At 35.9% G+C, this 21,717-nt stretch overlaps 1 protein-coding gene across 1 annotated transcript in view; it reads left to right on the forward strand.

Moving 5' to 3' along the window:
* The window catches only part of LOC142334825 (uncharacterized), a 69,922-nt gene extending 57,832 nt beyond the window's left edge, over positions 1 to 12,090 (forward strand). The window contains exon 6 of the mRNA XM_075383150.1: positions 11,802 to 12,090. Coding sequence (XP_075239265.1) covers positions 11,802 to 12,090 — 289 coding nt within the window. The remainder of the gene's footprint in view (positions 1 to 11,801) is intronic.
* The last annotated feature ends 9,627 nt before the right edge of the window (positions 12,091 to 21,717 follow it).

Here is a 21,717-nt window from a genome sequence, read left to right on the forward strand (position 1 = left end):
AGATAACCGGGAACACTCCTTTATATATATATATATATATATGACCCAAATTGGTTTCCACAAAATTTTGTAAACATCACAGAAATTCCCTCGGAAACCATACAAAAATTATCTGTAAACCACAAAAACATAGAAATCCGAAATTATAATGCATAAACACAACCAATTACTTGCATGAACACCACAGAAAATAATAACGCTTCTTTAGAAGTTTCACCTATTGAAAACATGGACACAAAAATTCACTCACAACCATCGGAAAGTCGTGTGAACGAAACTGCAGACACAGATTTCAACTCAACACTTCTAGATGATGGATTACTTTTTTCATCACAAACAGTAAACACACTAATTGATCTTGATGACATTGATCAAAATAATAACTCCACCACTAATACTACCGAAACCAGAAATATTTAACAAAATCATGAATATAGACAATCCGTGAACTCAATCGAATTGACACAAAATTCAAACCCATTAAATACAATTATACCACCACTACCAAATGTAACCACATCTTTACAACGTCTACACAGACAAAATTCTGTACACTTTAATGCTGTACCTATTATTTTAAATAAATCAACTCAACTCACACAAGGGACTAATCAGAGTATACAAACTACTCTACAACAATTAATGAATAATGTTAGACAAATAAATTCACAAAATACACAAAAAAGCACAAATGCACCAACACCGTATTATTTACGAGCAGCGTCTACACAAACGCCATCACCAGTAATTCGTAGAAATAGTTCGTAGAGGTGGCTCAGTGCTAATGCAACAGTCTTTAGGATCGTTTGATGGTACTGATCCTACGTATACAACAGAAGATTTTTTAAATACTATCACAGCAAATGTGGTAATGACGCGGTACCAGAGCAGACTGACTTACCATTTCACGAAACCTGGATCCTGAAACGGATTGCCATGGTTCAAATGGCCCTAGTAAGACCAGCACAACAATGGTATTCACATCTACCACTAGATATCAAAAAAACTGGCAAGCATCGGAGAACATTCGATATTCAAGAGTCACAAACACAAGCGAAATTACTATTAGAAAACATTACATGTGCTTCTGGAGAAAAAATTAAAACACTTGCACTTAGAATAGAACAAATTACTCGAAAAGCTTATGTTAACAATGCTCCAGGTATGCGGAATGCACAAATGAATGAAGCACTGGTAAAAGCATTTGATCCACAGTTAACTAGAATAGCACAAAAAATTGCGAATCACAAAAAAAAGCATTGGAACCACAGCTTTCATTCGCACAACTTGTTGAAAAGATACACCAAGAAAACATTACAAGAAGACATATTCAGACACAAATTAAATACAAATTCTACCCTTTCACCCTCAATTAATAATCTCTCACTTGAGATAGATAATGTACGGTAAAAAATATCCATAAAATGGAACAAGATGTTTCCCAACACATAAATGTAGTACGACACAAGTACTCAAACGACCCAAATTTCAAAGGAAAGCCACTCTTCCTAAAATTTTGCAAAAAATGTTCACGCTCAGGACATAGTATTTCTACATGCCTCGAGAGAAGGTACAGAAAACCACTGGACAAACCTCAATTTTAAAAACAAACCTTTAATCAAGCAATGAGAGGAAACCAAAATCTTCCTAACAGACAAGTCACTTCAAATAATTTGACAAGTAAACCACTACCATTTTCATACCGTGCTCGCAGTAATAGTAGAAAACAACGAAATTACGCAAGACACAGAAGTCCAAATAAATTTTCACAAAAAAACTCAAAACCCTGTAATGGGAATAGTAATTCCAAAGCACCGAGTAGAAATAGTTCACCATACCCCTGACAAAATTCACAAAATAATTCACAATACAACTCTAGAACACAATCACCTCACTATAATCGAGACGGAAATCGTTCACGACGACCTTTTTCACGAAATAGGCTCCGCAATGTTAGAAATTATATTAATTCATTGCTAGATCAAGAACAAACAGATAGCACTACATCGAACACAGAAAGCACAGACATTTCAAATGTATCGAAAGAAACACTTCTCGAACAACAATTCAATGACTTACTCTTAGAACTAAATCAGGATACACAAGATGAATATTTTAATTGCAAAGAAGAATATAACATTCTCACCGAAGACAACATTTTCCCCCTGTTGTGAGAACAGCACATGGGTATTACCACTAACAATATACACAGAACAAACACTCGATCATAAGAGAACAATCTTCCCACCACATCTAGGAATAGAGTTCCTACTAGATTCTGGTGCGACATTTAAAATACTAAATACTGACACTTGGATAAGAAATTTGAAGAATATCACAAATTACAACTGAAAGCCTCAACATTTGTTCTTTCAACAGCAAATAATTCTAAATTACAGTCAAAAGGTACAGTAAATTTTACACTTTACCCATATCTAACTGAGAGTCGAACTCTCAAAAACACTTCATTTACACTCACTTTTCACGTATCGAATACAAAATTGAATATTTTAGATACACTATTCCTAGAAAAATACGTAGATACTGTAAAATGTTCATCTCATACACTCGAAATGAAAAATATTAATGATATGAAATCACTAAGATTTTACGGTTCCTCAATTAAACCACCCCCATATTATTCACGACTATTTCCAGTAATTGGAGACAACTCAATATATTTCAAACCATCTGAACATCTTATTTTAACATATTCACTTACCGCATACGAATGTAAAAATAAAAATGCGAGCGGCACTATTCTTTACAAATCTGATTTTTCATTTATACCACTCCGAAAAATCATGTTTTTCTCTATAATGGATATCAACAATCCTGAATATCCCTATCAGTAATTTATTCAAATTCTGGTATAAAATCCTTCCAATCACCCATTAACACTAGTAAAAGGACTAATCGGGTCTGCACAACAAGATGTTTCACTCCACGATTATCAAACCACAAAATATTGCATATTTGAACTCACAGAATTCATGGATGCTTATACCCTAAATTACCTCACTCAAGGTACATCGGAAACACTTAAGAAATAATACTGTCTAAATCATAGTAAACAACAAGAACGCGATTATAGATTGCAACAGAAAAAATTCATTCTACCCTTTGATGTTTCAAAATTCACAGAAACAGATAAAGATTTCTCACCATGTTTAATTTCAAACACACGAAACTAAATCAACAACAAATTGAACAACTAGCCAAACTTCTCATACAGTTTCATCAGTGTTACGCCACTTCAAAATTCGATGTTGCAAAGTTCAAAGTACAACTAAATCGTCCTCTTAAAGCAACCACTGTATTTAAAAAGCAAAGAGATACTCGTATTTCACTCCAATTAGAAGAAAAAGTACAACATTTACTTGACATTTTAACACACTTTGATATCATTGCAGCCGTAAATACAGACTCTTTAACCACCGGGAACACATATAAACCCAGTAATCATTCTCAAAAAAGGAGAATCACTGAAAATTGTCCTAGAAACTCGTCAATTAAACACAATGATTGACAAAACAAAATGTAGCTGGCCCATAGAACCAATACAGATTATTTTAACACGGATTGAGGGACCAATTTTCTCTATCGCTGACATGAACAGTGCATACAACCAAAAGCCACTTGATAAACCTTCAAAACGACTCACAAATATTGCGTGATAGCAATATTGTTTTAAACTTTATTCTATGGTATTTCTATTGACCCAACAGCCTTCTCATCCTTCATGAGCAGTATTTTAAACCAATAATCAGAAAAAACAAAAATAATCACTTATTTAGAGGATGTCTTTATACAAGACACAACACCAGCCGAAATGTTGCAAACACTTACGCAATATCACACTATTTTAGAAAATGAAAATCTTAAAGCCGCTCCAGACAAATCTTTGTTTTTTCTGGGCTCTGTTTAATTTTTTTTCTCGACACCAAATTCAAAACAATCACATTTACCCCCTCTAATCAAAGATAGAAGTATTTCTAAAATTGCAACCACCCAATAACAAAAAAGAAATTCAAAATTATGTCGGATTTCTCACTTTTATTTCAAAATACATATACAACTTACAAGTCTTTCTTCGACCTTTCTATCTCCAACTCAGAGATACAACAGATTTCAAATGGACTCCTGAATTACAACAAACATTTGATAGAGTCAAAAAAGAACTTACAGACGGAACACTCCGCCTTGCAATTCCAAATTCAGAAAAGCCCTTTTATATCTTATGTGATGCTTCAAACTACGGCTTCGGAGCTGCACTCCTCCAAAAAAATCAGTTTGGGAAAATGGAACTAGTATCAGCAAACTCTCGTCTATTTTCGACCACAGAACTTAGACTATCTACCATTCTCCGCGAATGTTCAGCCATAATATACGCAATTTCGGAATACGAATTCCTTATTCAAGGATCTAAACAACCCATAATACTGTACACTGACCACAAACCAATTTCATTCTTATTCACGCAAAAGAATAAACCAAATATCACAGGGTTTACAAATTCCAATTAATATTAATGAAATTTCCAAACTTGCACATTGTTTGGACTGAAGGGAATATCCTTCCATTTCCAGATCTCTTAAGTCGTTCACTCACGCCTACAACACAAGACGAACACCGTTTTCGCACAGTTGAATTACCGGACTCAATAAATTTTTTTATGACACACAAGCAAAATACACAACCTATACAGTGCCACTATGTTGTATCAAAAGAATATATTCATTCAGTATCTATAGACACTCATGTAGAATCACCACACTTTCCAATTTATTTACAGATTAAAGATAACTCTTTTAAAGTACAACTCGAAAATGATCTTTATCTTCCGGTTTCACACCATGAAGTTAAAACTAAAGAACAACCTTTGGAAGGCATCCACCAACAAAAATTACAAAACCCCAACAATAATTATTCACCCCCCGAAAATTATCCTGTTATCCAACACACAGATGTAACAATAAACCCAAACAGAACAGAACCCTTCACTAAATATGATCATGACGCATATTCCGCCGAATTAAATATGGCATAAAATTTTCCCTCCCATTAATGGATGACTTCATACCAAAGTCACCCACATTATATAACTACTTCTATGATGAACAAATAGACTTCTCCTTAAAACCCAACAACCAGACCCAGTTATACGACACCTTCTACTTTGGAAACAGTATAAAAATTTAACCCCAACCCCTTCGCTTGCTATACGAACACATAAGGGACTACTACACTACTATCGACGTTTCCAGAATCTAAGTATTAACGAAAACAATAATCTCTTGTACTAAGTACAAGCAACAACGCCACCAAAAATTTGCTCACCACTTTCTCTGATTCTAGTTTTTTTCACAAAGCACACTCTCATGATCTTTCAGGACGCACGCAACAATAACAAATAATTACTACTTTCCAAACATTAAAACCTGGATAGCAATACTCACACAAGATTGCTTGAATTGCCAAACTAGGAATCCCATGCCAAACCTCTTAATGGCGCCACAGCAGCTATTTTTAGAGGTTTCTCCATACTTCATTCACCGTATTTCAATGAATACGAAAGGTCTGATTTCAGTGTCTTCGGATGGAAACTCTTGTGTCTATGTTATCGTGGACGCATTTTCACACTATGTTGTCCTCCACCCATCACCAAAAAATGATGCACCTAATGCCCTCACAGCACTATTTGATCATTGGATTGTCAAATTTGGCATTTGGTAACAGGTAACGGAAATGAATACATTAACGGAGAGTTTGCACATTTCTGCCGTACAAATAAAGTAAAATTTAAACCGCGTACGCCATATGCACCGTGGTCTAATGTACTCTTTGAAAATAGTAATTGCCAATTAAACACATTTCTTCGAACAGTCTTAGACTCACAATATGACACGTGGTCACAAAAAGTAAAAATCTTTCCTTTTGCATTCAATTCACAAGTTAGGACCAACATGAATCTTTTACCATATGAAATCGTGTTTGGTCAAAAACCAATGAAATCCATAGTTTTCAACCTATCTTCCACTACAGATAGTTTTGGAAATTGCAAACTCACAGAAAATTCACCCAGCAATTCATTGCCAAACCATACAGATACTGACCACTAAGGTCATCACACTCATTTTTAAATATTACAGAAAGAAACCTTTGCACATTGGTTTCTTAATCGTGAAAAGATACACTTGGAGGTTTAGAACGAAGTACATAATTATTTAAACCAGAATAAACATTTACGCACATTTATAAATCGCCGTTCTGGTACGGCACAACTACTCAAAATTAATACTTATGTTTTAATAGTAAAAAAAACCACACAAATTGGAGTATGAAAAAAGATTCAACCACAAAAAGTTGGACATTACAAATAATAGATACCCGTACACTGGTTAAATATAAACTAGAAGATTTTTCTGCAAACCAAATTACCCGTCACAGGAATAATATTGTACCATATTACCCCAAAAAACTCTTAGTTCAAGAACAAATGGAGAAAGACTTCTCGGATAATTCACTTTTAAAACTCCAGCCCACGAAGCCACCACTTACCAAGTCAAAGACTGTCTCGTTCAGTCTAGACAATTTAGAGGAACCATCCACAGATGACCTTTCCCCTCAACCATCTTGTAACCCGTCTGAAATATCCGAATAAAATTTGGAAAACTACAATACAAGAAGCACACGTCTTCGACGACAACCAGTTAAAGACTACACAGTCTTTATACCACAATCAAAATTTTCGGCTCCACGAACAACACACACTTAAAACTATTCACACTTCTCTACTACAACAAGTTAAATCACTCTTCTCGGCCTAAAACAATTTAGCATAACACGCTGAATAAGAAACAAAATACACACTGTATAAAAATACAATTCCCTTGTTCTCCTATACGAGAAGGATAATTCAAATAATTCTTACACCCCTTTCTCCCGTAATACAATTACTTTCACTGGGAAAGACAATTACACCCCCCGAATTAGTAAACAAAGCACATTGACTATATCTTTACCTGCTACCCTAGAAGAATCACAAAAACCCCTCCATCAGGAAATGAAAAGAAGGGAATTACAGGCCATTCCCCACGATAATAATAAAGAGGAAATTAACTAAAAATAAAGTTAAAAACTGACCCACGTTTCGGTCCGGGAACAATTCCGTAATCCCATTTATTTGCCAAGATATCACACGGTAACTTTTTAGTTCCCAAAACAAGGGTCGTGCACAAGCAAACTCGTATCACCTAAAATCACTTTTCAGTCCTCCGCGCTTCCACTCATTTGTTTTTCTCTTCTCTCTTTCTCTCTCTAAAAACCATTCACTCTTCTACAAAACTTCACTCTCTCTCTCTCTTTCTCTCTCTCTCTCTCTCTCTCTCTTCACTCTTTTAAAATTCTAACTTGGAAAAATCTTTTGTTTTTCTAAATTTAACTTGAAAATATTCACTTCTTTCTCACAAATAATTCAAGAACTGCCTCACAGCACAGTTCTTTCTCTTAATTTTTCATTTCTTTAACTTTGTCGGAATTAACAGCTCACAGCAGCTCAAACCACGCTCACAAAAGCAGTCATCACACCTCAATCCCAGCCTTTCAGTCTCACTGTACTGAAAGAAAACCTCATCTCCGATCTTTACTAGGTATGCAAATAAATTTTCAACACAGACATGAAGTATTGTTGAAACAAACACCCTACGCTGAAACTTTCCGATATATCCAAATTTTTAAACCTAAACAGGCTCAATTTCAAGGTATTTTCTATAACTTAGATCACATTCTACATTCACACAATTGTTGTGAATGGGTTTTTTAAATTAGGGATTTTAATAACGAACACATCGCTCTTTTCTATCTTCTTATTTTTCCACCACAAGCAACACCAAAACTCTCTGAAATCTTATACACAGATATCGTATACACTGTTAATCTTGACGCTATCCCAGGGTCATATGACATGAAATATATTAAAGAACTTCTGAGGTTGGAAGATCAATACCAACAAATTGTCAAACAACAACACACCAAAAAATTTTGTTAACCACAAATTCTCTTTTCATTTGAAAAAAGACTACACACTCGCTGAATTGTTAACATTTTTCTCTGCTGATTTTTTAGATCACATCTATCTACATAATGTCATCCCACCAGAATCACCCTGCGCAACAATCAGCGTAAGTGTACCTACTTTAAATCTTTTAATATTTGTAATTCCCACACCTAATAATTATAAAATTTACTATTGTAATAATTGCCCCATGCTGAGCCCAATTTTACCATCACAATTGCGTCCTCTAGTCAACAACCAAACACTAACCCAAGTGCTCTCCCTGTCTCAGAATCGCCTAGTTGCTCATACACCGAAGCAAATAAACAGTCCAAACCAAAAACAGTCATCATTTAAATTTTTTAATAAAAAACCACAAACAAAAGAAACCAAGGAACACCCATACTCAGTCATTACTACTGCAAAATTTGCAGATCGACCTCCTCCTACTGGACACTCCCCCCATTTACCCCCACAGTCGGTAATCCCATATCCCCCCATCAAAACCAAACGCAATTACACCAAACGCAAATACACCAAACGCAAGCACAACAACAACAACAACAACCAATAATTGCACAAACACTACTACCATACTCAACCAAACACAACATTACCGCCACCTACACTTATAGCAGCTCCTCCACAAGCACCACAACCTGAATTACTTAATTATTCAAATACCTCACAACTTTCCACTCAACCAATTAACTTAGCAGTTCTGAATTGCCACAGCCAATTCTTACTGTCTCAAATATTCACGATACCACGCATGATATTAGCCTACTTTCTGACACTTCTAATTTTGATCTAATCAGTTCTCAATTTTCTTCACCTAATGCAGCACAAATTGCAAATAATCCTTTCAATCCGCCACAAGAACCAATAACTAATATTGAACATTTGTTATCACAAGCGCATTGGAATCACTCCTCTAATATAGTCAATTCATCACGTTCATTTCAATGTTCTCTACCATTTAATTTTTGGGTACATCAACCCATCATCACCCTAAGCTCTAATTCACCTACACCAGATCCTGATCAATACTCTCATCACTGTATTGGGAAAAAGCCAGATACAACACGACCTTACCCAACTCTATCACTAAAATTAGATCCTAAATGTATTGTCTCCACATCCCATCTTTTTGGAGACCATAACAACGGCAAACAATTACATAATTGGTCTAAAGAACGAATCTCTAAATCATATAAGATAACACAAGTTCAGAAACAAAGAGCTCACAAATCATTAAAACAATCAAAAACCACATTCTCTGTTGGGATAATTGTGCGGCACCACCTATATTTTGAGTAAAAACAAACCCATCACCTTTCATTTGTCAAGAAATACACTACAAATTTGATCGATACACTAAAAACACCGCAGGCTATTTTGTCTTTTATAATCCACACTCTGGACTTTCCACACCCAAAACAGGCATACAAGACCTTGCCGTCACTCACTATGATTGTTCACCAAAAAATATCACAAATATACAATTTTATAAACTCAATAAAATTGGCGAATGTAGGATTAAACCGGCCGATTTCAAAATCCTCTCTGCACAAGTACTAATATTTTCACAAATTCGAACACTACAAGTACGCGTTTTCTAAATACACGCTAAACTCAGCGACATAGAAATTGTACTCAAAAGAGGTTTTCGGTTCGATCACGATAATTGGTATGTTAATAATATGGAACCACCTTTCTTCCCAACAGAAATTGAAGCTCAAGGTTGCACGCGTTGGTCTAATTAGTGAATACCACTACCGCCCTCAAATGATACAATTTGATGTATTAGATGACCCTCGCTGGCAAGCAAACATAGAAGAAAAACAAGGACGTTTCCAGCTAGATCGTTATAGACCTTTCGCTTTCCAACACGGAAGCATGGTCTACAATCCACGAGATCATAACTGGATCCCCAATGCTACAGATAATCCTTGGGCTAATTGTCTCGGGAAAAATCCGGAACACGAATATCATGTCATCCATACACTAGGATGGTCGCTTCAATTAACAAACATCACTCTCACTTTTGATTTGATGTCGCCACAGAACACATGTACTGTGGCAAAGTTCGCATAAAATGTGAGATAGAAAGAGGTAACTCTCCTAAAATCCCGCTATCCAAGCCAAAATAATTTGGGAACCAGAAAACCACTGCCGTATTTTTGATGTTGGAAGATTATTTGAACGAATGATTGAATTCCAAAAACGGTATTTTATTGAAAGACTTGAAACTAATGAAACAACTCTGGCCACCAACATAATGCACACATGTACTCTAGTCGTTTCCAAAAACACCTCTACGATGAATCTGCACTCTCTCGTTTTGAGGTTCTCACAAAACCCCTCTACAAATGCAACGAAGATCGCCCATACTATGCTACACAATATCAAGACATCTTTATACAATATAAAGAAGTATTTAATTTCGTCACAGGAAAACCTTCATCAGATTTTAATGACGTACACGTCACAATTTCTGATGGACCACCCCCTTTAACACCCTACACAAAAGCAAATATCCGCGATGGATATGTAATTCCACAGGAATCAAAAATGTACCGCAAATCAGATAATTATGACCTCTTTCGTCAACAAAATGAGTTTGGCGCAGTTCACCCTAATGTCCAAATTGATGCTAAACTCGATTATATGATTAGTCGAGTGTTGCTCGAAATGGATCACACAAGCCTAAATAATTATAAAAAATTTTGCAACTTAGACCGCGATCTGAAACAAACAGCTTTCATTTTGCTCACTCAAAAATTTCCTTCAGTTGGTTACGTTATTACAGGACAGCGAAATACATTCGCTACACTTAAAATCAAAATTTAGTTTTATTTTTTCAATGTAAAGTTGTTTCATCCCCCTTTATGTGTTAGAAAATCAATGCTTTGAACGCATCCCTATAGACTACAAAAATAAGCTAGAGTTTGTAGATCAAGTCACCCGCAAGACCGTCCCTTGGTCAATTAAAGCACCATGTAAATCGTAAATTTTTGATCAACAAATTTCAGTTGACGCAGACGGCGATGACACAACACCCTTCCCAATTAAGGCGCGAAACCTTCTTAAAACTTTCACGCCTGACGAAGGTGAAAACCGCTTCACCCACGCTTATTTTACCGCGCAACAACCCGGAATTTACAGTCAACACGACTGGACTAAGTCAATAGATAAGATGAAATTTAACCAAATAGTTGATGACGCAGCTGAAAACTTTGATAATTTAAAATCACTTTTAGGACCCAATATCACATTGGCCAAGATTATGACTTAAGGATTTTTTGGAGCACTCTTATAGACAAAATTCCATGTACTACAATCCGACCCTACAAATATAGACCGCCCTCACCTAAAAAACGCCGTCGACGTTCAGTCGATAGTTGCACTCCACACTCAAAATATGAATTGAATCTATTACACAAAAAATCGTAAATTTCTATAAGAAATTCTCCTCTCCAGTACACAATAATTCAAATAAACGTAAAACATCCACTCTACCAGCGTCTATTTATCAAAGCTATGAGACACTAATTGACTCACGTACAAAACCAGATTTTCAATCTTTGCACTTACAAACTTTTGACCCTAATAGACGTAAACGCTCACGCGAAATGTCCATTTCACGCAACTCCAGTGATAAAGATCCTGATTATCAAGAAATCCCGGATGAACTTTTTCTTAACCGCCCAAGTACTCGAATTTAACACTCTTTTTGTTTTAGTGACTCCATTGCTCCCCCAACCCATCAGGAAGGAGGCTCACCAATCCCTCCGAATGTCAACCCCACAGCATACGATCTCATTATGCTGGAGGTTGATGACATCCTGCCATCACCCCTCACTCCACTGGTACTGGCACCTACAGTACCTCAACCAGTTTGCGAAATGCAGAAACCAGCCCTCTTCACGATGGCGCAAACTTCTCCACAGCCACACTCTGTGGATACGGCTAATTATGCGCGGGTGAATCCACTGCCTTCACCCGCCACTTCCTCCTCGATTTCAGGTTAACTTCACCTGTATATCGACAATGAGACTGGTTCACCTTCGGCCCCAACAAGACCACTTAGCTCGTTACAAGAGCCCCACGCAATAAGCCAGGTGCCACAGTCACCCCCATTTTCGTCTACATACACAGCAGTGGCAGCGCAGCAACAACCTAAACCCACGGATATCCCTTCCTGGGCTGATGAAGTGGCAACTGCTGAACAGTCAGGTCACTCTACACCAGAGACAGTCGTCCCCAACTGGGCGTACTCTCGTCGAATTCGTAGAACATGACCACGATCACAGCCACTGGTTTATCCACCACCAGTAATGCCGACACCAACAACACAACGCCCACAGGTACCCTCACCGCGCTACGGCCCGGCCTTACCACCTCTAAGGCCACAACAGTCCTTCCCACAGCCGCCTCCCTACAATGGCCCCAAATCGACCGATAACTACCCGTGCACTGATCTCTCACCCAGAAGGCGTCCCACGGCAACAGCGCACGAGATCTATCCAGTTCGCTCCTCCCCGATACAGGCCTCACAATCGCCTGCTCGGCACAACACGAGATCTCTTCGAGGCCAACAGCCCTCATCTTCCGTGGAAGGCCAAACCATTTTGCGCCGACAGAGGGCATCCCACACATATCGCAAGGTCCAAACTTTAGATTTAATGAAATCACCAATCCTCTCGGTATTAATACCGTTCAAGGTATACACGTACCGGAACGGATTAGCTACACGTCAACTCCGCCTCAGCACACGCTGAAGCCAACAGCAAGCTTTTGTTCTCTTAGACAACTAGAGAACGAGTATGTTCAAGAGGGACGTGACAAGGACTTACCTCTTGAGTGCTGGCAATTTTCAATTAATTCACGATTCACAGAACGGTTCTGGGATCTGTCGAAGTACTTCTTTGCACTCGCAGGTCGCCCGAACGATTACCTCAACACCTTTCCCACTCGCGACACGGCTCCATATAATATCTATGCCAAGTACAATCCCTTCTACTTGCAATTCGGTTTTTTACATCCCACTCAGATGGATGTAAACAACACCACACATAAAATGAATCGGGTGAAAAAGTTGCACAACTCCATATTTTTGCAGCATCATTTTCAGCACACCAACCCGATAATTCACATGAACTTCAGATTACAGTACGCTAACACAAAGCTGACTTCAGCGTATTATATGAATTATAGTTATATAAAACAACCTAATTATCGTGAAGGCACCCTACGTAATTTTGATCCCATCAAAATTGTTTTTCTCTCCTCTCCACTCTATACGAAAACCAATCGCCCCATCCTCGTCCCAATCGAAAATCTCCATTGTGTAGAAGGAGGTAACACGAAGCGTACCTACGGTCACTTCTTCAACCTCCTCTACAGGGACTGGATGGCCGATAAACTGGAGAACAGGCAGCCTTCACAAGAGGAGCAGCAGATATTCAATCATCTCCTCGCGTAACAGCCGCACTGTAACACTGACCTTTATTCACGCGCCCTTGCAGCCTGTCTGGCAGGAGATCCGGAATTCCTCGCCTTCTTCTGGGATCCGGACAATCGAGCTCCGGACTTTGAGTTCGAATATTGGACGTAGGCCACAGCCCTACATCACCACAATATTGGACGTAGGCCACAGTCCTACACCACTCCCTCTGGGCTCTCAGGACCACAAAAACTCGGGACTCATTGATCTCAAACTCACTAGAACTTGTTAATCTTTATTTTTCTCTTTCTCTGTATTATTTTCTCTTTCTCTCTTTTCAAAAACACGCTTATCTATATTTCCTTCTCTTTTTCCAATAGAATGAACATTAGGATCAGTTCTTTTCTCCTTTCTACCCGGTCTGGACTTACAAAAGAAAGCATTAAATCACACTAATAGATTTAATAGGGAAAGTAGCTCACACAGTACCTAAATGATGGATTTCCATCAGAAGGTAAGCTGGTAAATCCGACTGGTTCAAGCCTTGTACCAGATGGAGATAAACAAAAATCTCCCTGTACAAACCAAAGAGAGACTACAGACTACACAAGATCCTCCATTTGGGAATGAATCCTCACTACAGGACAGTGAGAGCAGGTGGGCGTACTTTCAACAGGACTGACTGTACTGGCCAGCACATTTGTTGAAACTGCCACCCTTACTGGATAATCCCCCTTACTGACGACACTAGTCACTACTTCACTGACAGGGACTCCAGACGACGACACAAGTCACATTCCACTTCAGAGAGGACACAACTCTTCACTCACTCCACTCTACCCTTCAACGAGGATGGCACATTCTACGTATTTCAGCTACATTTCACAAATTCGGATTTGAAACTCTCGACCCCGGATGGATGTAGCAGTGAAAATACTGAATGTGCACCTTTAGCCGATCAGAGACTGAGAAGACACTTTTCTCTTTTATACAGTTAGAACCAAACTTACTCTAGTCAGTCGTGTAGTTAGTTACACCATGTGTATACCTTTGACTCCGGTGCTATACTTCATGTTCACCGTAATAATAGAAGTTTACTCTCTGTGTTTTATAGAGTCGGTTAGTCTTAGAGATATAGGTAAGTCTACTTCGCGCGCAGAAATAAGTAGCCCTAGCTCTTTATAATTTAAGGCTGTAAAAGGAGCCCTCTCCGGGTCTGCCTTAATGTGTATTGAGGCTTAACTCAGTTTCAACTATGATATATTGGAACAGGGAGAAGTTTATGTTCTTCCTATGGTGGGGAAAAGACTTCTTTTAGCGCTCTGCATCAAAAGGTCAATGTATTAGAAGAATATTCTAGATAGATTAGGCTTTACTATTTAGTTTGTTTTTGTTAACGGATCACTTCTTTTCAGTTGGCGGTTTCTATTCAAATTAAAATTTCTTCCGAGGTTGCGTGGTCATTGGATCCTTACCATGGAGAATTAGAACTAAGTTTCGATTCTTTTTAGCGCATTTCGTGCGTAATCTTTAGAAAGCTTATTGACTGAACATTGCTATAATATTTTAACTTTTCTGTTAACTAATAGTAAATCATAGTTTAACCTCGGATATGACAATTGATAACTAATTCGTCGTCGAAATATTCAATAAGGTAATAGGCAAACGTGAAAACAATAACAAAGCTTTGAACAAAATACCATGAACTTAAACTTAAATTAAATCAAATTGAATTGTTTGACTAATATTTTAGAATACATAGTATAGAAACGTGACGGTCTTATTCGGTATTTGCTGAGAAACTTTTGTCCTTAAAGAATTATTTTATTTGACCTTCAAAGGATGCATTCGAAGCAACAATGTCGCGCTTATTTTCATGATTGAATTATTTCTATCGGGTCAAACTTGCCCCTAAAACGAACAATGAATATAATATATGTATTGCTTCTTATTTCGTCATCAGGTAAAAATATTTTCTGCTTTTCAATATGTATGTGAAATGTTTCGAAGTTGGAAACTTGCTCAAAAGGAAACGTAGACAACTTCTGAATAGTACCCTAGTTGAGTTGTCAGGCCAACACTTTTATCTCCAGACTGATCCAGATGAAGGAAAAAAAGAATGACATTGACCAAAATTTGACAGTCAACTAAAAAACACCAACTTGAATAAACTTTTATGGGAACCAGGCTGAGTCTTCACCGAGATTTAAAATGAGAAATGCAGTGGAGTGTCCCAAAAAACGACTTTCATTTCAAAATTGATACGGAATGTGGTGAATAATTGTGAAAACTGCTAATCTTAGCGGTTATTTCCGAGATTTTCGTCCCAAACGGGGAGAATCCACACTCTTTTACAGATTTGTTCTGCGATCCCTGACCTTTAAATGAAGGCAGGAGTCATTTTGCATCTTCTCTGTGTAAAAATTTTTATCCGTAAAGATGACACAGTCTATTTAAGATTGAAACCTTTTCGCAATTGCTTTCATCATCAGCATTAAAACTGTTAAGTGATGAAATCAATCCTCATATTATTGTTCACGTCTATAACTGGATCGTTGTTTGAATCAGTTTGTTCCATCATATACTCAATGTTCCAATGCAGAGCGTAAAATTTTATGTGAATCAGCCGGTCCTCCAATAACAGTGGCGAGTATATTGTCTACAAATCTTTAAAATATTTTCCTTTTCAATTAAGATCCGCTACTAGTTTTGGTATATTTTCACCTTTAGAGCAAAATTATGCAACTTTTTCGGTTTCGGTGTTTTTGTGAACACTGTCAACACTTGCACGGCATTTTGCACGAAATTAGCTTCCACATTTTTTGCACTTGAGACCTTTTTTTTCCTTTTTTAATTGACATATCAATTGCAACTGATACAGTTAATGTATTTTTATTCGACGACTTATACGTTTTTTGTGAGTCTAAGCCTTGTCGGTCTCAGCTAAAGTCCTTTCACGGATTTTTGACTTATTTTTGACTTATCAGAAAAATACTGAAGATTAGCACAGATTCTAACAAGGAGGCTTGGTAATGTGCGTACGCACATAAGGTTCCGACCCCGCTCATTCACATTCTTTACTTAATTGGCTACCAAATGATGATGAGATAGAAAACTTCCAAAAACATACATATCATTCCATAAACAATCAATAGAATCCAATAATGCCACCCTAGAGGTCCGATGAACGTTGTTGACAATATGACTACAATATGACTACTAGAAAGGACAATAAAAATTACCAAATAACAAAAATTATTTACGACCAAAACTTGATGTCTATAATAAATAAAACCATAACAAAATCAAACTCGCATCAGATAAAACCTAAACGAAACCATTCAACCTACACTTCATTTGAAACAATATGGGAGCAGTCCTCAATGCGACTGGTTAACAGGTCGACAAAAAAAAGCAAAGAGGTGCTAAATTCAAAAATACGTTTCTAATTTTGAAAACGATTAATTTCACCGAAATCCCTAAAAATTTTGATTCATATTTCCATAGCTAGCAAATGAAACAAGTCATAATACAATGTTCAATTGCGCAAAAATTCAAAGGCAATGGGACCTACAATTATTGTATAAATGAAAAACAAAACAAAAATCCTACAAAATGTACAAACACAAAAAAATCTAGAATGCTTTATGATTTTTGTAGGAAGAGCAGTAACAAAGCAGATAAACAAATGTCTGAAGCGGAAACAATTATAGAAACTCAATTTTAGCTCACTGGAAACAGCTTGTGACCTGCATTTACAGAGACTGAGCAACAAATCGACAGAAAAATTATTTAAAAAAAATGACGAAGCACAAAAACCCAATTATATTTTGAAAACAAATATTTTCGAAAGTCATAGAGCATTAAAAGTTCAACAAACAGCGCTGAATTAAGTTGAAATACCTCAGGAAGCCAATTGGGCCGGTTAATAATGAGACTAAGTTACAACGCCACAAAATAACAACAAATATATATAGAAGCCAAAACTTCAAACACTTTTACGAGATCACTATATTCAAGGCACTATTATTATAAGATGTTACCTGCAAGAAATGTATATTATCACTTTCTCTTCATTTTAACATGAAAGAGTCTTCCGTATAGAAGGCCTACATAGACATGACAACAAAAAGAAAACCAAAAATTGAGCGGTATAGAAAAGTTTTTAGTAAAATAATGGTCGAAGCAATCAGCCAAAACGTGTAGCAAAGCGCGAAAAAAATGTTTCAACCAACAAAAGTAATTGAGTTTTCTATTTATTGAGATAGAATTGCATGGTTACGAAAATGAAAGCAAATAGGATACAGTTGAAAAAAAAATTCAATTCAATTTTAATGTCTTTAAAACAAACAGCCATAAACTGAAATCTTTAGCTGGGTTGAGTTATCCGGCCTGATAAATCCATTTATATCCATTGTTAATAGGTATGTGGCATAGAACGACCAAAAAAGACAAACATAGGCAAAAACAAATAAAAAATCCATAAAATTTTGCGAGATAACTGTCTCAGCCCAAAAAGCATAAACAATATAACAAAAACAATTAACATATTCAGATACGCCTTTATCCAACACCGTGCATTTTTCCTACCATGCTTTCTTTCAATTGTACTTGTCGATAATGTGATAATTCGACAAAGAAAAAAATGAACTCCTAAAATTTGCAAATATGCTCAAAAAAAAATGAAAAGGCGTACTATCAAATTAAAGGGAACAAAAACTGAACTTAAAACCGTTACGGAAATTATTTTCTAACCCACAGCAGATCGATTTTTGCTTGTTTTCACTGAAACAGCGCCCGAAGTTGAGAGAAATAATTTAAAAAAGGGGCAAAGTTCAAAAATTAATTTTTTTCTTAAAACAAACATATTCAAAGTCATAACAGACATTAAATAAAACCCCAAAGAAGTGTCTAGGTTCCTTTACCCCTCCTAAAACGTAATTGCATCTTTGATTGGGGACAATAAGTTATTGCTCTACAAAAAAATGACAAATGAAAGCAAAATTCAAGCAGTAAACAAAATTTACGAAAACAATTGGTCAGAGCCATAAAAACCATGAGCTTCCAAAACCGTGACATAATCTCGTTGGGCCTCATATTTTAAAGATATTATTTTTCATTAATTGAGTTCTGATTTGAAGAAAAAAAATAACATAAAAGTTAAAAAAAATAACATAAAGAACATTTACATAGCGGGAATTTGAAAAAAAAAACTCGCTCCCCATTAAAATCTAGAAAATCTTTTATCGTAGGGATCCATCGCGAGATCAAGATCAACCCATATGTTGCTGCGCGTCTAAAAAAATACTCATTTGTTCAAATGATTGCGACACAGATCAATTTTTTTAACAGAATTTTTCAGTTTGTCAAATAAAAGGCATGCTTTATAATTATCGTGTTTAATTGTGCAAAAAAACTGGCAAAATTATAGTTCCAGAGAACTCTAAAAGCCAGTGGGTGTACAACTAACTTTTTTTGTCAGCTTAAACGGAAATTGGCCGCAGTTTTAAGTTATCTACTTCCAGAAAATTTAAAGCAAGTCGGCTATAAATGCAAATTTGGTCCCAAATTTCTTTTGAAAATTTAGCATACATTCTAGCCAAAAACCTCAGAACGAACAAAACAGCAACCCTTTTCTATCTTTAAAGATAAAAAAAATAACACTGCAGTTAACAATTTGAAAAAATTTTATAGCAAAACTGACGAAAATTAGGTCAAAAATACCGAAAATGTGAATAAAAACAGCTGAAATACGTCTAATATTCATAAAATTTTAAACCTCGATAATTCCCTATAAAAAACAAAAATTGAAAAATACTATTTTAACTCCATATTCTACGCTGGACAGGTTGTCTAATGGTACTACTCACAACTCTCTACGATGATTATATCGATCGGCCAAAATTGTCTGAACAAAAAAACCCATTTGAGTATATAGTTCCTCCCCCCTAAAGTGGGTCGGGACAAAAACTCTCTCATTTGGATATCATCCGGATTTTAACTATTTTTGTGAGACCAGCTTTAAAAAGTTTCATTTCTTGTCTATTCATGTAGAAGTTTTTTCATTGGCTATAATTTTTCGTGAAGAAATAAAAAAAATAAAGACAATAATTTGACATTTTTTATCTGTAAAGAACAATTCGTGCACAATGTCACACAAAATGGAACAATAGATGAACTTTGAATGAACACATCGAAGGAGTTCAAGATTGATAATGTAGAGCAATGATTTCCGCCGGTTAACGTCTTTTTTGAAATTTCAATAGCATAATTCGGCTAATTTTGTTGAAAAAGATTTTTCATGTCACGTTTAATTGACAAACATGTTGAATAATTGAGACTAATCATCTATACACAGACTTTACAAACTGCTGAGCTCAAATTGATTTCTATATTACTATTCTAGATTTCTCCGTTACAAATTTACAACCATTTGCTAAAAAAAGACAATGAATTTTTTATCTACCATAGGCCAACTATCAATTTTCTACTGTTGATCTGGTCTACAAATAAATGCAATCATTAACAGACTTTCGGAGACTGTTAGCGCTTCAAAAATTGCAACTTGCAAAAAATGACGAGTATAAATTTAATGTCTGATTAGGAGTGCCGTGACCAAAAGACTCTTAAGTATCATATGAAATCCATTTATTATGCTGAAAAAAAGATAAAATTTTGGGTTCTCAACTCCCTTTCATTTGATCAAAAAAGCGCAGAATAAATTAATTGGTTGGAAATGGAATCGATATGAATCACAAACTGGTAAAAATCAAAGACCTGACTGAACTGCTGAAAACCCAAGGGATATGTAGATTAGAATAAATTATTAAAATAATAATATTAGAGATGTGTTCAGTTCTGGGGAAATGAGCGAAATAAATTGAACTCTAGTTAACTTCAGTGAATGAAATTCAATTTAAGATCCTACAAGACACTGCAACTGCGCTCTACCTCTATCTTTGTAAATCATCAGAAATAGTGACATCCGTTTTTCCTTTAATGTCATATTTTGCCAAAAAAATAAATCACGGTACTCAAAACGCAGCTTATTTCTTAAGTGAAAACTCAATTCTCAAGCCTTGTTGAAAATGATTATTCTAAAGCAATACTTTGGCGTCAATTCGTATAAATAGTAGTTAATTCGAAACAATTTAATTGAACAAAAAACAACAGCTGCAATAGATCTTCCTAAAAATTTGTCAATATCCATTAGGTTAACATTATTTGACATTTTTAAGGGTTAGCATTCTCACAATTTACTATTTTTTTTCAATTGTTTCTTTATCAATATTCTACAAAAAAAATATCTCCTTAACCTCCCGCCCTCATCCTTAGCAAACTAAAGTCTGCAATCTAACAGTTTTGTTCTTCAAGATTTGAGCATCAAAAAGTTGAAATCAAATTCGGTGAGTAGTTTATGAAAAGCAGGGTTGAAGCAAGAATAAGTTTTTTAAAGCCCTCTTCTAATTCGTTGTTCATTTTGTGTTACCAACTCCCTTTCATTTGATCAAAAAAGCGCAGAATAAATTAATTGGTTGAAAATGGAATCAATATGAATCACAAACTGGTAAAAATCAAAAGACCTGAATGAACTGCTGAAAACCCAAGGGATATGTAGATTAGAATAAATTATTAAAATAATAATATTAGAGATGTGTTCAGTTCTGGGGAAATGAGCGAAATAAATTGAACTCTAGTTAACTTCAGTGAATGAAATTCAATTTAAGATCCTACAAGACACTGCAACTGCGCTCTACCTCTATCTTTGTAAATCATCAGAAATAGTGACATCCGTTTTTCCTTTAATGTCATATTTTGCCAAAAAAATAAATCACGGTACTCAAAACGCAGCTTATTTTTTAAGTGAAAACTCAATTCTCAAGCCTTGTTGAAAATGATTATTCTAAAGCAATACTTTGGCGTCAATTCTTATAAATAGTAGTTAATTCGAAACAATTTAATTCAACAAAAAACAACAGCTGCAATAGATCTTCCTAAAAATTTGTCAATATCCATTAGGTTAACATTATTTGACATTTTTAAGGGTTAACATTCTCACAATTTACTATTTTTTTTTCAATTGTTTCTTTATCAATATTCTACAAAAAAAATATCTCCTTAACCTCCCGCCCTCATCCTTAGCAAACTAAAGTCTGCAATGTAACAGTTTTGTTCGTCAAGATTTGAGCATCAAAAAGTTGAAATCAAATTC

The sequence above is a fragment of the Convolutriloba macropyga genome, chromosome 2 (genome assembly GCF_964194025.1).
Source record: "Convolutriloba macropyga chromosome 2, txConMacr16.3, whole genome shotgun sequence".
In the NCBI taxonomy this organism is placed as follows: domain Eukaryota; kingdom Metazoa; phylum Xenacoelomorpha; order Acoela; family Convolutidae; genus Convolutriloba; species Convolutriloba macropyga.